At 40.9% G+C, this 13,378-nt stretch overlaps 1 protein-coding gene across 3 annotated transcripts in view; it reads right to left on the bottom strand.

Moving 5' to 3' along the window:
* ttc39a (tetratricopeptide repeat domain 39A) overlaps nt 1–13,378 on the bottom strand; it is a 101,103-nt gene that overhangs the window by 58,913 nt on the left and 28,812 nt on the right. For 2 of the 3 annotated variants that reach the window (XM_043699216.1, XM_043699215.1), the window contains exons 3-4: nt 7,414–7,545; nt 2,385–2,461 (exon numbers count right to left, since the gene is read on the bottom strand). In XM_043699216.1, the coding sequence (XP_043555151.1) occupies nt 2,385–2,461; nt 7,414–7,545 (209 nt within the window). Of the gene's footprint in view, nt 1–2,384; nt 2,462–7,413; nt 7,546–13,378 lie in introns of those variants that run through there. The other variant, XM_043699217.1, reaches the window with a different exon arrangement.

Here is a 13,378-nt window from a genome sequence, read left to right as displayed (position 1 = left end):
AACAGTTTCCTCATTTCCCGTTCCCCCACCTCATCCTAGCTTCTAACCTCCAGAAACTCGGTCCCCTGACCTGTCCGGACTTGTCCGACCTGCCCAGCTCCTTTTCCACCTATCCACTCCACCCTCTCCTCCCTGACCTATCACGTTCATCTCCTTCCCCACTGACCTATTGTACTCTATGCTACTCTCTCCCCCCCCCCCCCCCCCCCTAGCTTAGCTCTCCACGCTTCAGGCTCTCTGCCTTTATTCCTGATGAAGGGCTTTTGCCCGAAACGTCGATTTTGCCTGTCCTCGGATGCTGCCTGAATTGCTGTGCTCTTCCAGCACCACTGATCCAGAATCTGGTTTCCAGCATCTGCAGTCATTGTTTTTACCTTATTAATCCAGAGACTCAGCTAATGATCTACTGATAACTATGAAACTATTAGTGATTGTTGGAAAAACCTATCTGGCTCACTAATGGCCTTCAAGGAAGAAAATCTGCCATCCTCACTTGGTCCAACCTACATGTGACTCCAGATCTACAGTAATGTGGTTGATTCTCAAATGCCCTCTAAAATGGCCTAACAAGCCATTTGGTTCAAGGGCAGCTAGAGATGGGTAAATTATTGCAGTGTTCTATTGAACATTCCACTAGCAATTTTTTTTAACAACAATTTTTCTCCCTTATCCCCATAACCTATATCTATTAAAAATCTGTTGATCTCAGCTTGAATATACTTAACAACTGAGTTTTTACTGCAGAGGGCTGTCAAAAATTCCAGAGATACACTGTACTCGGAGAAGAAGTACTGCCTTATCACTATTTTACTTGAGCAACCCCATTCTCAGATAATGTACTTCCTCTAGTCTTGACTCTCCCACAAATGGAACAACCTCTCCATAACTACCATGACAGACTCTCTAGAACCTTATAAGTTTGAGTAAAGTTTCTTCTCATTTTCTAAACTCTAATGAATACAAGCCCAACTTGCTCAACCTTCTTGATCAGGAAATCCCCGAACTTTCTCTGGACTGCCTCCAAATGGCAGTATGTCTTCCCGAAGATAAGGTCCAAAATTGTTTAGAGCATTCGGCTGTGTCTGACAAGCGCCTTGTACAATCTTACCAAGGCTTCCCAATTTTATTTCAAAGGAGTAAAGGCCAACAGTCCTCTTTCTTCCCTCTTACTTGGATGATAACTGTTTTGTGCCCTATGCACTCAGAACCCCAACCCCTCTGAGCTGCAGCTTTCTGTGCTACTCCCCCATTTAAATAATATTCAACTCTTCTATTCTTCCTGCCAAACTACGTAAACTCATATTTTCCCACATTATATTACACTTGTCAGGTTTTTTGCCCTTTACTTCTCCTAAATCCCTCAGACACTCCAGGTCATCCTTACTACTTGCTTTCCAATCTATTTAACAGACAATAACAATAGTACATTCACTTGTCATCCAAGTGAGCAAAATATATTGTAAATAATAGTGGTCTGAGCATTGATCGTTATGTCACTCCACTAGTTACACAATGTCATCCTGAGAATGTCTCCTTTATCTTAACTCTTGTATTAGTTAACCAAACCTCCACCATGTTAATGCACTACTCCCAAATCCATGGGCTCTAATCTTAAGAGGAAAGACTCAAACACAGCACGATTAGAACTGACATGAGAAAAGAATGAAGGGTGATCAACCAGCATTGTGGTGACACCAAGTAAAATGAGCTGAAAAATGTGTTGCTGGAAAAGCGCAGCAGGTCAGGCAGCATCTAAGGAGCAGGAGAATCGCCGTTTCGAGCATAAGAAGGGCTTATGCCCGAAACGGCGATTCTCCTGCTCCTTGGATGCTGCCTGACCTGCTGCGCTTTTCCAGCAACACATTTTTCAGCTCTGATCTCCAGCATCTGCAGTCCTCACTTTCTCCAAGTAAAATGAGACAAGTCAAAAGAAAAGGTTCAATAGAACACTGCAATAATTTAGACACGAGTTATTTGCTGTTTAACAAGAGGAAACTTTACTTTCAAAAACCTTACAAAACCAAAATATTTAAATTCCTTGATAGCTTAGGAAGTTGAGTAGATATTGCACCATTTTAATAATAATTATACTTGGAATAAGGAAAATTTGGTGACCTGGAAGGATTTGGGTGTTCCAAGTTCAAGTCAGTAAAAGCAGCACCTTGAGTTGCTATAGCCATACAAAAACTGACAGCCTGCAGTATTCACCATTCAGACTCACTCATTAATAATGGGTGGGTTTTATGTCAGACAAGATCAGCAGATATGAACAAGGGAAGATTTACAAAAATCTATCATGTATCATCAGTTATAAGTTTTTAAAAGTGGCAATAAAGGCATGTTTTCAGAACTAGTGGAGGGAAATTATAATACATTATACTAACCTTCAGTAAACTTTTCTGCAGCATGCCTATTCATTAAACTGTTGATTGAGTTTGTAACAGTCGTCTTTTTCCGAAACCTAAAAAAGAAAAACAAAGCCAGGTTATTACCCTATGGATATGACAAGGAAGGTGACAATGTTCTTTTCATACTCTGTTTATGCTGAAAATACAAGTTTGTGCTATGATAACATTTTCACCAAGCCCATAGAACTAAGCATCAAAAGCAAGCAAAAAAGTATATGTTCAAGAGGGCAAAGCTTTAAATAGCAGCAGCTTTATTATAGAGGTGTTTGCTCTAAAAGAAGCAAGATTTGACAGCAAAGTTTCCTGCCCAAAATGGACAAGGATGCCACCATTACAGCAGGTGACAGGCCCTTAAAGTGACAGTCCACTATACTTTTACAATTACACAACAGTATATCTATACTCAATCTGACATATTGCAATTATTTGTTTGCTTAATTTATTGACCTTAGTTATTTCTGCCATACCACCTGAAGTTCGAGCGATGTGCTTGTTGAAGAACTTAACGTTGCATCTTGATCCTGATACATTAATTTTTTTTGAGTTATACTCTTGCAATTTAATAGGTGAACACTAAGAGTTTGAACTGTTATTTATGATATGCTGATAATAGATCTTTTAAAAATTAAAAATTAATTTCAGTGTGGACTATAGCTCAGACTGGAAAAGAAAGATACGACCGATGAATATATTTAACAATCAAAGAACACACTGAATGAAAAGGTTTCAGTCATTATTCTGGTACAACAGCTGTGCTGTCTGACATTTGAAAGGGTTAAAACAAATCTTCTTTCAGTGAAGTATTTTTAAATCAGATTGTGGACATAGCAGGTTTATGGGCTAAAAATTGAATTGCACCATTATTTGAGAACAGAGGTCACCATTCATAACCAGCCGACACCATTTCTGAGGTAACTAGAAAGGAAATCTGATGCTGCTACCTTATCTTCATGATTATTGGCTGAAACATTAGTCATGCTGACTGCCTTCACACTTGGCAGAGAGCCAAGTAGCGCTTGCTGATGGCATCAGGTGCTCTTAAAGGCAGTACATTCTTCTCAAAGAGAAGTTGCAATGAATTACTGGAAGTTTTCATTGCAATAGATTAGATTAGATTCCCTACAGTGTGGAAACAGGCTATTCGGCCCAACTATCCACACCAAACCTCCAAAGAGTAACCCATCCAGACCCATTCCCCTACATTTATCCCTAAGTAGTGCATCTAACACTATGGGCAATTTAGCATGGCCAATTCACCTGAACAGCTTTGGATTGTGGGAGGAAATGGGAGCACCTGAAGGAAACCCACACAGACACGGGGACAGAGTGCAAACTCCACACAGTCGCCCGAGGCTGGAATTGAACCCGGGGTCCCTAGTGCTAAGGCAGCAGTGCTAACCACTGAGCCAATACCATAGAAAGAAAATGGAAAAGCAAAGCAGAGATTTGAATCAGCTAAGTTATAAATTAACTAGCAGGAAAAATGGTGTTATATGGCTCTGCAGGGGCCAGGAGGCCCTCCAAAGATAACCCGCAGAGGAGACTAGGAGCAGGTGGACGGGGAGGTCAATTTCTGTTCAGAACAGTGCCACAGGGCAACTAATCTCACTTGGGTAGTTGAGATTAAGAAATGTATTTTCATATGCTATTTCATATCCATCATTCCTTAAACCTCTTATGCAGATCGATGCACTACACCCTTAGCACATATTCTGCATCATATCTGGTAGTCAGGCCTAATATCTAATATATTCAGTGGAATTTTAATCATGGTCTTGATGGCAAGCAGGATGTGGGCACCACTTCCACTCTTTTTGTCAGTTCCCACATGATTCATCACAAACACAACTTTCTTCTCCATCTCTATTACCAATAATATAAAACTCAGTGAGCAGTGTAAAGCCCGTCTTAATAGTTTTCAAATTTAAATTTCACTTGTAAATATTTCAACTTACAATGATTTCACCTTATTCATGTGGTATATCATTTTCTGTTGAGATTAGTTTAGTCGGAAGCTAAACCCTTGATGTTTAGCACATATTGGCAAATACTAATGCTTATGTCTCAACTGTTCCAACCTTCTATGTACTGCAAAGGACATTCCCCCACATCTCACACTCAACAGGAATTGCTGAAATGGAGGTCAACACAAAGCCCTGTTAAGAACTCTGTCAACCAACACCGTGAGATTGACCCATATGTGGGGCATTTTAAGCTCCTCAATTTCTTACACTGACTGACTGTTCTCACTGCCCGGACCATATTCAATGCTAGATCCTTCCCTCTTCAATCATTCAATTATCATGTCCTGAACCCCACCCTCTTCTTTCAGCTGGAAGCCCGTTCCATGCATCTATGTCCCCGATCCCACTGCACAACAGGCTCTCTTGCTCATCTTGAGCTATTCAAGCTGTCATGAGGTTCTCATGCACCAATTTTATTATGAAGGTAATATGAAATTGTAGGGTTTTTTAACGCTTATGCCCGAAACGTCGATTCTCCTGTTCCTTTTTTTGCTGCCTAACCTACTGCGCTTTTCCAGCAACACATTTTCAGCTCTGATCTCCAGCATCTGCAGTCCTCACTTTCTCCTCCTACTACAAATGAAAACCCGCCATGGGAGGGTGTTAGCCCTGATTTGCCACAAACAGAACACTAAGTTAATCTCTAAATAGGAAGCTAGAAACAGAAACCTGTGCTCTCACCTTAGTCGTCTGCTAGCCATATATTTAGTCTTGTAGGCTCCAAAAACCAGCCCAATCTCCCAATATTGCAATGACGCCTAGTATCATGGACAACATTAAGGATACTTTGGGAATAGTCAAACAACAGAAACAGGACCTTTGGTCCAATTCTTCCGCATCAACCGGACATCCCAATCTGACCTAGTCCCATTTACCAGCATTAGGCCTATATCCCTCGAGATCATCCTGTTCATATACTTACCTAGATGCCTTTTAAATGTTGTAATTTTACCCATCGTTACCAATTCCTCTGGCAGCTCATTTTGCATATGCACCACCCTCAGTGAAAACATTAGCCCTCTGGTCTATCCCTTATCTTAAACATATGCTCTGTAGTTTTGGACCATCCTAGGGAAAACATGTTGGCTATGCACCCTATTCATGCCACTCATCATTTTATAAAGATCATCCTCAGCCTCAGATAATCCAAGGAAAAACACCCCAGTCTATTCAGCCTCTCCTTGTTATTCAAACCCACCAGGCCTGCAACATGCTTGTAAGTCTTTTTTGCACCTTCTCAAATTTAACAATCCTTCCTTTAGAAGGGACAATGGCTATAAACCTGCCATAAGCCCTTTCCCAACTTCTAGTTCACCTTCACCCTGTTATCTGCCATTGATTTGCAAACTGCTAATAGGGAGACTATGAACATCTTGTTTTCCCTGTTTTCTCTCATCTCAACCTTTCCCTTATTGATTTCCTACACTTAGTTAACGAAGAAATGTTGCCTTCCCAGCCACAGCACATTATGGAAGAGGAACAGCAACACCTTTGCAATCAAAGTGGCCTTCTCATTTGACCGGATACTCATAGCCACCAGCTCAGATACTGCCAATGCAATAGCTTCGAAGGATACATTTGCAGCCAGGCCAGGGGAAGAGGATAAACTTTGCACTAGCTCGGTGTAGGATGAGGTCCAAGATGAATTCTGCAATAAGATACTTCAATTATGATATAAATTGGGTGGAAGTACAGGAGAATGCTGATAATGATGCAAATAAAGATGCTGAATGCATCACCTGGCCTGTCAGGCAGCCTCCAGTCCCACTAAGAAGCACACAGCAGTCCAGCTCCAAGTTGCCATAGGGTACCATGCACAGCATTGCTCCTCCATAATCTCTGCTCTATCTCCTGTCCACCCAGATGCACTGCTATTGTAGTCCTCATATCAGTTGTGTAGGCAGGACACTTTCACCTCTACTATTCCTACAAGGATGTCACAGCAGTCAGTCAAATACAGGAACTCACTGTTACAACTCCAAACTATTTTATTGACTCTCATGCAATTTGAGTGCTTGGTTTATTAAACAATATTAGTGTTCGGACTCTCTTATTGCTTAACATGATAATCTTTGTTCAGTGATATGCAAATTTACTGAATGGATATATATGGTCCAGATCTGGTAAATAGCATAATTCCAGTGGAACATTGGAATGTGGAGTTAAAGTTTCTTGTTGTGGTCACAGTGTATGCTAGAGGGAGTGACCTTCTCAGGTTAGTTTATTCCAAGGCCTATGCTGGAAGTGGACAGTGGTGCAATGCATCCCTAGGAGAAAACTAGATTTCACTAGGCTGAAAATGATTAGAAAATACAATGGAGGTTGGAAGATGTAATTATGTACTCAATGTTATTATAACATGGATGGTTTATCATAAATTGTTGTTGAGGCACAGATAATAAAATATAATTTAAAAGAAAACCTGTCATATTTGACATAGGGTGGATAAAATGTGGCACTGGAAAACACTCAACTCTGACTCTCCAGTCCTCACATTCCCATATTTGACATAGAAGCACTATTAACACGATGCATCAAAGGCAAGGAAATAGGATTTGAGAGAATGGCTCCAGCTGAAGTGCAAATCCACCATGTAACCCTCATGTCAACTTCACCCAAAGATAATATAGCTTCCCTCTGCTCCTGAGACTATTGTTTCCACAGCTGGAGCCTTAGTCTGCACTGCTCTGTAATACAACTGGATTTTTTTTTTACTGTAATGCCATTTTACAACTTCTACAAAACACATTTTATCCACAAAGATTTATAAATATACATGTATAATTTTCATTAAAATGATTTAAAAGTTCTCCTTTGCTATATCTATCTTGACTATGAAACAAACTAATAAATGTGAATCCTCTATTTTGGTATTTGGAGTCAAAATAATCACAAGCATTCAATTAAATCAATTTTATTTTCTCCTACATTTTCATAAATAACAACTAATATTCCTAAAATTAAAAAGACAGACAACTTGCTTTTGGCAGATTATCTGGGCATCTTTCATTGTGTTCCCTGCAACAGTAATATCTTCAGGTTCAAAGGTCATCATAGCTTGCATTTCCAATATTGTGGCATAAGTCAGAGAATGGTACATGCTGTCTTTGGCTCTGTAAAATATTAGAAAATGGTACAAGTAAATGAATACAGTCTACTCCAATTAGGCCAAAGTCATTTTTGCTACAAAACTAGAGAAAAACAAATGCAAAAGTTTGCATTAAGTAATGTACTTCTGATAAAACATTTTGTCACATAAAAATAATAGTTTGGCATAATTGAGAAATTCAATTTACAGAAGACTTTTTATTACTGAAAATAATTACATGATAAAAACACTCAATATGGGATTCAAAAAGTTTCAATGCCTGAACACATCAATTTAGATATTTTCTTGCAGTATTGACAGCAACCCATAATTATAAAATTGATGGCATCAGATGTCTAATTCTCCAAAAACCTTGAATTAATTTCCTGTTTACTGGTTTCTGCATAAATGATGTACAAAAAAACTACGTAATGACATCACTCACAGCATAAGTCATCTTGCTTTTGAAGAAATGTCCACACATTGATAAAGAGCCATGTGAAGATTTCTGCTTTGTCATGCACTTGCCCATAAATGTCACCAGTTTATATTTTATCCTCATACTTGGATTATGGGAGGAAGCCGGAGCATCCAGAAGAAACCCACGCAGACACGGGGAGAATGTGCAAACTCCACACAGACAGTCCCCCAAAGTTGGAATTGAACCTGGCTTCCTGGAGCTGCGAGGCAGCAGTGCTAACCACTGAGCCACCGTGCCACCCCATATCTAATGACCATGAATCCATTGCAGATTGTTGGAAAACCCCATCTGGTTCACTAATGCCCTTCAGGGAGAGAAACCGCCATCCCAACCCGGTCTGGCCTACATGTGACTCCAGACTCACAGGAATGTGGTTGACTCATAACTGTGCTATGGGCAATTAGCGATGGGCAATAAATAGTGGCCTAGCCAGTGATGCCCTCATCCGGTGAATGAATAAAGAAAAAGTGCTCCCATTGATGGAAGGATCAAAAACAAAAATACATACATTTAAAGATAATTGCCAAAACAAAAGACACTGGTGATATAAAAGAACAACTTTTTCACACAGTAAGTTATTAGGAATGCTCTGCCAGTGAGAGTGTGGTGGAGGCAGGCACAGGCAGGCAGGCTCAGGAGACCAAACAGCTACTCCCACTCCTTTTTCCTGTGTTTCTATTAAAGCCATTTTCTATGCTGAGATTCTATGAAAAGGAAGTACAATATTCAAAGCACAACACTGTACTCGTGGACAGTTGTCAATGTTTAATTCAAAATTTGTTGAAGTTTCTATTTATTTTTAACGATTATGAAGTCAGAAAAATGTTCATGACAGAATTTTAAGCAAGCTGGGAAACAATTAGCTGCAAGATCTTATTCACAAATCACCCACTGAAAGTACTTCTGACATGTCTGATTTCATTGAGGAGAAAGTGAGGTCTGCAGATGCTGGAGATCAGAGATGGAAATGTGTTGCTGGAAAAGCGCAGCAGGTCAGGCAGCATCTAGGGAACAGGAGAATCGACGTTTCGGGCATTAGCCCTTCTTCAGGAAGAAGGGCTTATGCCCGAAACGTCGATTCTCCTGTTCCTTGGATGCTGCCTGACCTGCTGCGCTTTTCCAGCAACACATTTCCATGTCTGATTTCATACCTGGTAAAGAAACAGGCTTTAACCTGTGAATTATAAAGAACACACGTTTGTACATCACCATTCATAAGCATGAGACATCACAAACATTTCAGACTGGTACAGTCAGTCCCATGTGAACAATGTGATGAACAACCAGCAAATGTCTCTTGTCTGAAGGGAGAATATTGATCATGACATGAGAATTCCTCACTCTCCTTCAAATGAGATCTTTTACATTGTTACGACCATGATAGGAGCAATCAAGTTCCACCATTAGTGTAAATGAGTGGATTCAATTATCAAAAATGGTCAATGGCTTCTTTTGAGTACTATTAAAACGCCAGTCTTCTTTAGTGAACACAAAATAATGAGTTTATGAATAAATATATTCTTAAAGCAAGCACCAACTGCTGATTAACATCTAAACGATAATCCAGAATTAAAACTATATTCACCTAATCCTTCTCACAGATGCAATCACACAACAAACGCAAGTCACTGCAGAGATAGTGGCTGAAAAGAAAACAACCCCATGGATCAAGCATCTGGCAACAAAGGACAATAATGTGGTAACTTCTTATGGCTACAGAAAATTCCTGTTAACAAAGCTGAATTGGCAACAGCTAGAGATTGATTACAAATGTCCAGTTCTGATTCCAATCAAGTTGTTGACAAATGGTCATAGTGAACTACTTCAGCTTGACCAGGTGACATAAATGTTAACATTCGGAAATACAATTCCCAGAGACATCTAAGGGTGCAAAAGATTCTTCAGGAAACATTGCAACTTCTTCAATGACTTCTCTAGGCACAGAATTCTATCTGGAAGAAATTAAAGATTAGGCAGTATTTCAAAGCAACCATTAGTTAGCATAATCCCCCAGTCAGAAAGTCATACAGCATGGAAACAGACCCCCTCGATCCAACATGTTCATACTGACCTAGTTTCTTAAACTAAACTAGTCCCACTTGCCTGCATTTGGCCCATATCCCACTAAACCTTTCCTAATCATGTACCTGTTTAAATGCCTTTTAAGTGTAACTGTACTTGCATCTACCACTTCCTCTGGCAGTTCATTCTGCATATGAACCACACTCTTTGTGAAAGGTTGTTCCTCAGGCCCCTTTTAAACCTTTGTCTTCTCACCTTAAAAGTACATCCCCTAGTTTTGAACTTCCCTACTCTTGGGGAAAGACTTTTGTTATTTACCTTATCTATACCCCTCATGAGTTTATAAACTCCATAAGGTCACCCCTCAACATCCAACACTCCAGTGAAAAATATCCCAGCCTATTTAGCCTCTCCTTAAAAAGTCAAACCCTCCAGTTTGGCAACATCCAGGTAAATCTTTTCTGAACCCTCTCCAATTCAATAATATTCTTCCTATTGCAGGATGACCAGAACTGTACACAGTACTCCAAAAGGTGGCCTCACCAATGTTCTTATTCCTATACTCAATGGTGAGAGCAATAGAATACTATAATTAAACAGCATCGAAACGGACTCTTCAGTCCAACTCGTCTGCACCAACCAGATACCCGAATACATGGATCTAATCCCATGTGTCAGCATTTTGCCTGTATCCTGCTAAACCTTCCTATACAACAGAAAAGATTGAGAGGGTTACAGAAATAGGGCAGAGGAGTCCTCTAGAAGCTCAGGTTTGTATTCCCCTTGTACTTACAGCAACTAGTCCCCCCTCATCTTGAAAACCATACTTATCTGCTTCTCTAAAGTCATTTGATTTCCAGAAAAAACAGATGGCTTCCAGCACACATTAACCTTTTGACTTCAGTAATTAACAGGTAGGTCACAATTTGAGCTGAACACAATTCCTTTCAACCCAGATGTCCAAATAACTATAATTTTTAAATACAAGCCTGTATTCCCAAAAATATTCACTTACTCAAGGTCTCAAACTCCAAAAGTTAAGTTTCCATGAATGTTTTCACATATTTCTATAAAGGAAGGATACATGTTTTTCAGAAGAGCAGTCATATTCTTATTCTCGACTGGAGCCAGCCATTCTCTGGATTACGTAGACGTTCTACCTATAACACCATCTCATTGCTATATCTCTTGCAGCTAATTGAAAACTGCAACAAACACATTCATCTTCAATCTCTGTGCAATGTAAACATATTCCTCAAATAATAGAGGACAAGGCCTACAACACAGTAAGAAATACAACGATCTTGCTCATATTTAAAAGTAATATCTCTTAGGTTGATACTGACTAGATTAGATCTGATTATTAATCTGACGATGCACTGAACTGTACATAACATACAGTAAAAATAGGCCATTCAGCTTGATGCTTGCTAGAATTTATATTCCATGTAAAGTCTCATTCCACTCCTCTATCTAATCCTATTAGCAATTGCATTATGCCCCTTTCTCCTTCATATACTTATCCATTTTGTTTATTAAATGCACGTCAATAATTTCTAGTATTTGGTGGCTGTTCAAATTCATTTGCCAGGCTATTTTCCAGACTTTTACCAGGCATAATTCAGGTTTCAGTCTTCCAGTCCAGAAGCTAAATGAATGGAAGCCATTTCTTCCAGTTATACAGTTACTGAAGCATTTTATATGAATTCATTCATGAGATTTATGATGAGGCCAGCATTTGTTGCACCTCTATAATGCTCAAAAGGATGCTGTGCAGCCATCTGCAGCTCTTGCAGTCTGTGCAAGGGTACATCAGAGAACTATTAATGAGGGAGCTCCAGGATTGGGATCCAATAACAACAAAATAACAATGATACAGTTCCACAACAAGATAGTGTAATTTGAAAGGGAACCTACAGGTGCAGCTGTTTGCCATGCTTGGCTGTGTTTATCATTCTAAATCATTGTTAAAGATCACACAACACCAGGTTATAAGTCTTTCCCCCTCACCCTAAACCTATGCCCTCTTGTTCTGAACTTCCTCATCCAGGGAAAAGACTTTGTCTATTGATCCTATCTACGTCCCTCATGATTTTATAAACATCTATCAGGTCACCCCTCAGCCTCCGACATTCCGAACCATCATCTCCCAGACTATACAGAACCTCATCACCCCAGGAGATCTCCCACACACAACTTCCAACCTCATAGTCCAGGAACCCCGCACTGCCCGGTTCTACCTCCTTCCCAAGATCCACAAGCCTGACCACCCTGGCTGACCCATTGTCTCAGCATGCTCCTGCCCCACTGAACTCATCTCTACCTACCTCGACACTGTCCTATCCCCCCTAGTCCAGGAACTCCCCATATATGTTCGAGACACCACCCACGTCCTCCACCTCCTCCAAGACTTCCGTTTCCCCGGCCCCGAATGCCTTATCTTTACCATGGATATCCAATCCCTCTACACCTCCATCCGTCACGACCAGGGCCTCCAAGCCCTCCGTTTTTTCCTCTCCCGACGTCCCCAACAGTACCCTTCCACTGATACTCTCATTTGTTTGGCCAAACTGCTCCTCACCCTTAACAATTTCTCCTTCAAATCCTCCCACTTCCTCCAGACCAAAGGGGTAGCCATGGGCACACGTATGGGCCCCAGCTATGCCTGTCTCTTCGTTGGCTATGTAGAACAGTCGATCTTCCGTAATTACACCGGCACCACTCCCCACAAATTCCTCCGCTACATTGATGACTGCATTGGTGCCACCTCGTGCTCCTGCGAGGAGGTTGAACAATTCATCAACTTCACCAACACATTCCACCCTGACCTTAAATTTACCTGGACCATCTCTGACACCTCCCTCCCCTTCCTGGACCTCTCTACCTCCATTAATGACGACCGACTTGACACTGACATTTTTTACAAACCCACTGACTCCCACAGCTACCTAGATTACACCTCTTCCCACCCGTATTCCCAATTCCTCCACCTCCACTGTATCTGCTCCCAGGAGGACCAGTTCCACCACAGAACACACCAGTTGGCCTCCTTTTTTAGAGACCACAAATTCCTTCCCCACATGGTTAAAGATGGCCTCCAATGCATCTCGTCCACATCCCGCACCTCCACCCTCAGACCCCACCCCTCCAACCGTAACAAAGACAGAACATCCCTGATGCTCACCTTCCACCCTACTAACCTTTGCATAAACCAAATCATCCACCGACATTTCCACCACCAGGGATATATTTCCCTCCCCACCCCTTTCCGCCTTCCGCAAAGACTGTTCCCTCCGTGACTACCTGGTCAGGTCCACGCCCCCCTACAACCCACCCTCCCGTCCTGGCACCTTCC

Source organism: Chiloscyllium plagiosum, chromosome 11 (assembly GCF_004010195.1).
Source record: "Chiloscyllium plagiosum isolate BGI_BamShark_2017 chromosome 11, ASM401019v2, whole genome shotgun sequence".
Lineage (NCBI taxonomy): Eukaryota > Metazoa > Chordata > Chondrichthyes > Orectolobiformes > Hemiscylliidae > Chiloscyllium > Chiloscyllium plagiosum.
Note: the sequence above shows the minus strand (reverse complement) of the source record. Positions and strands in the feature narration are given on the sequence as shown.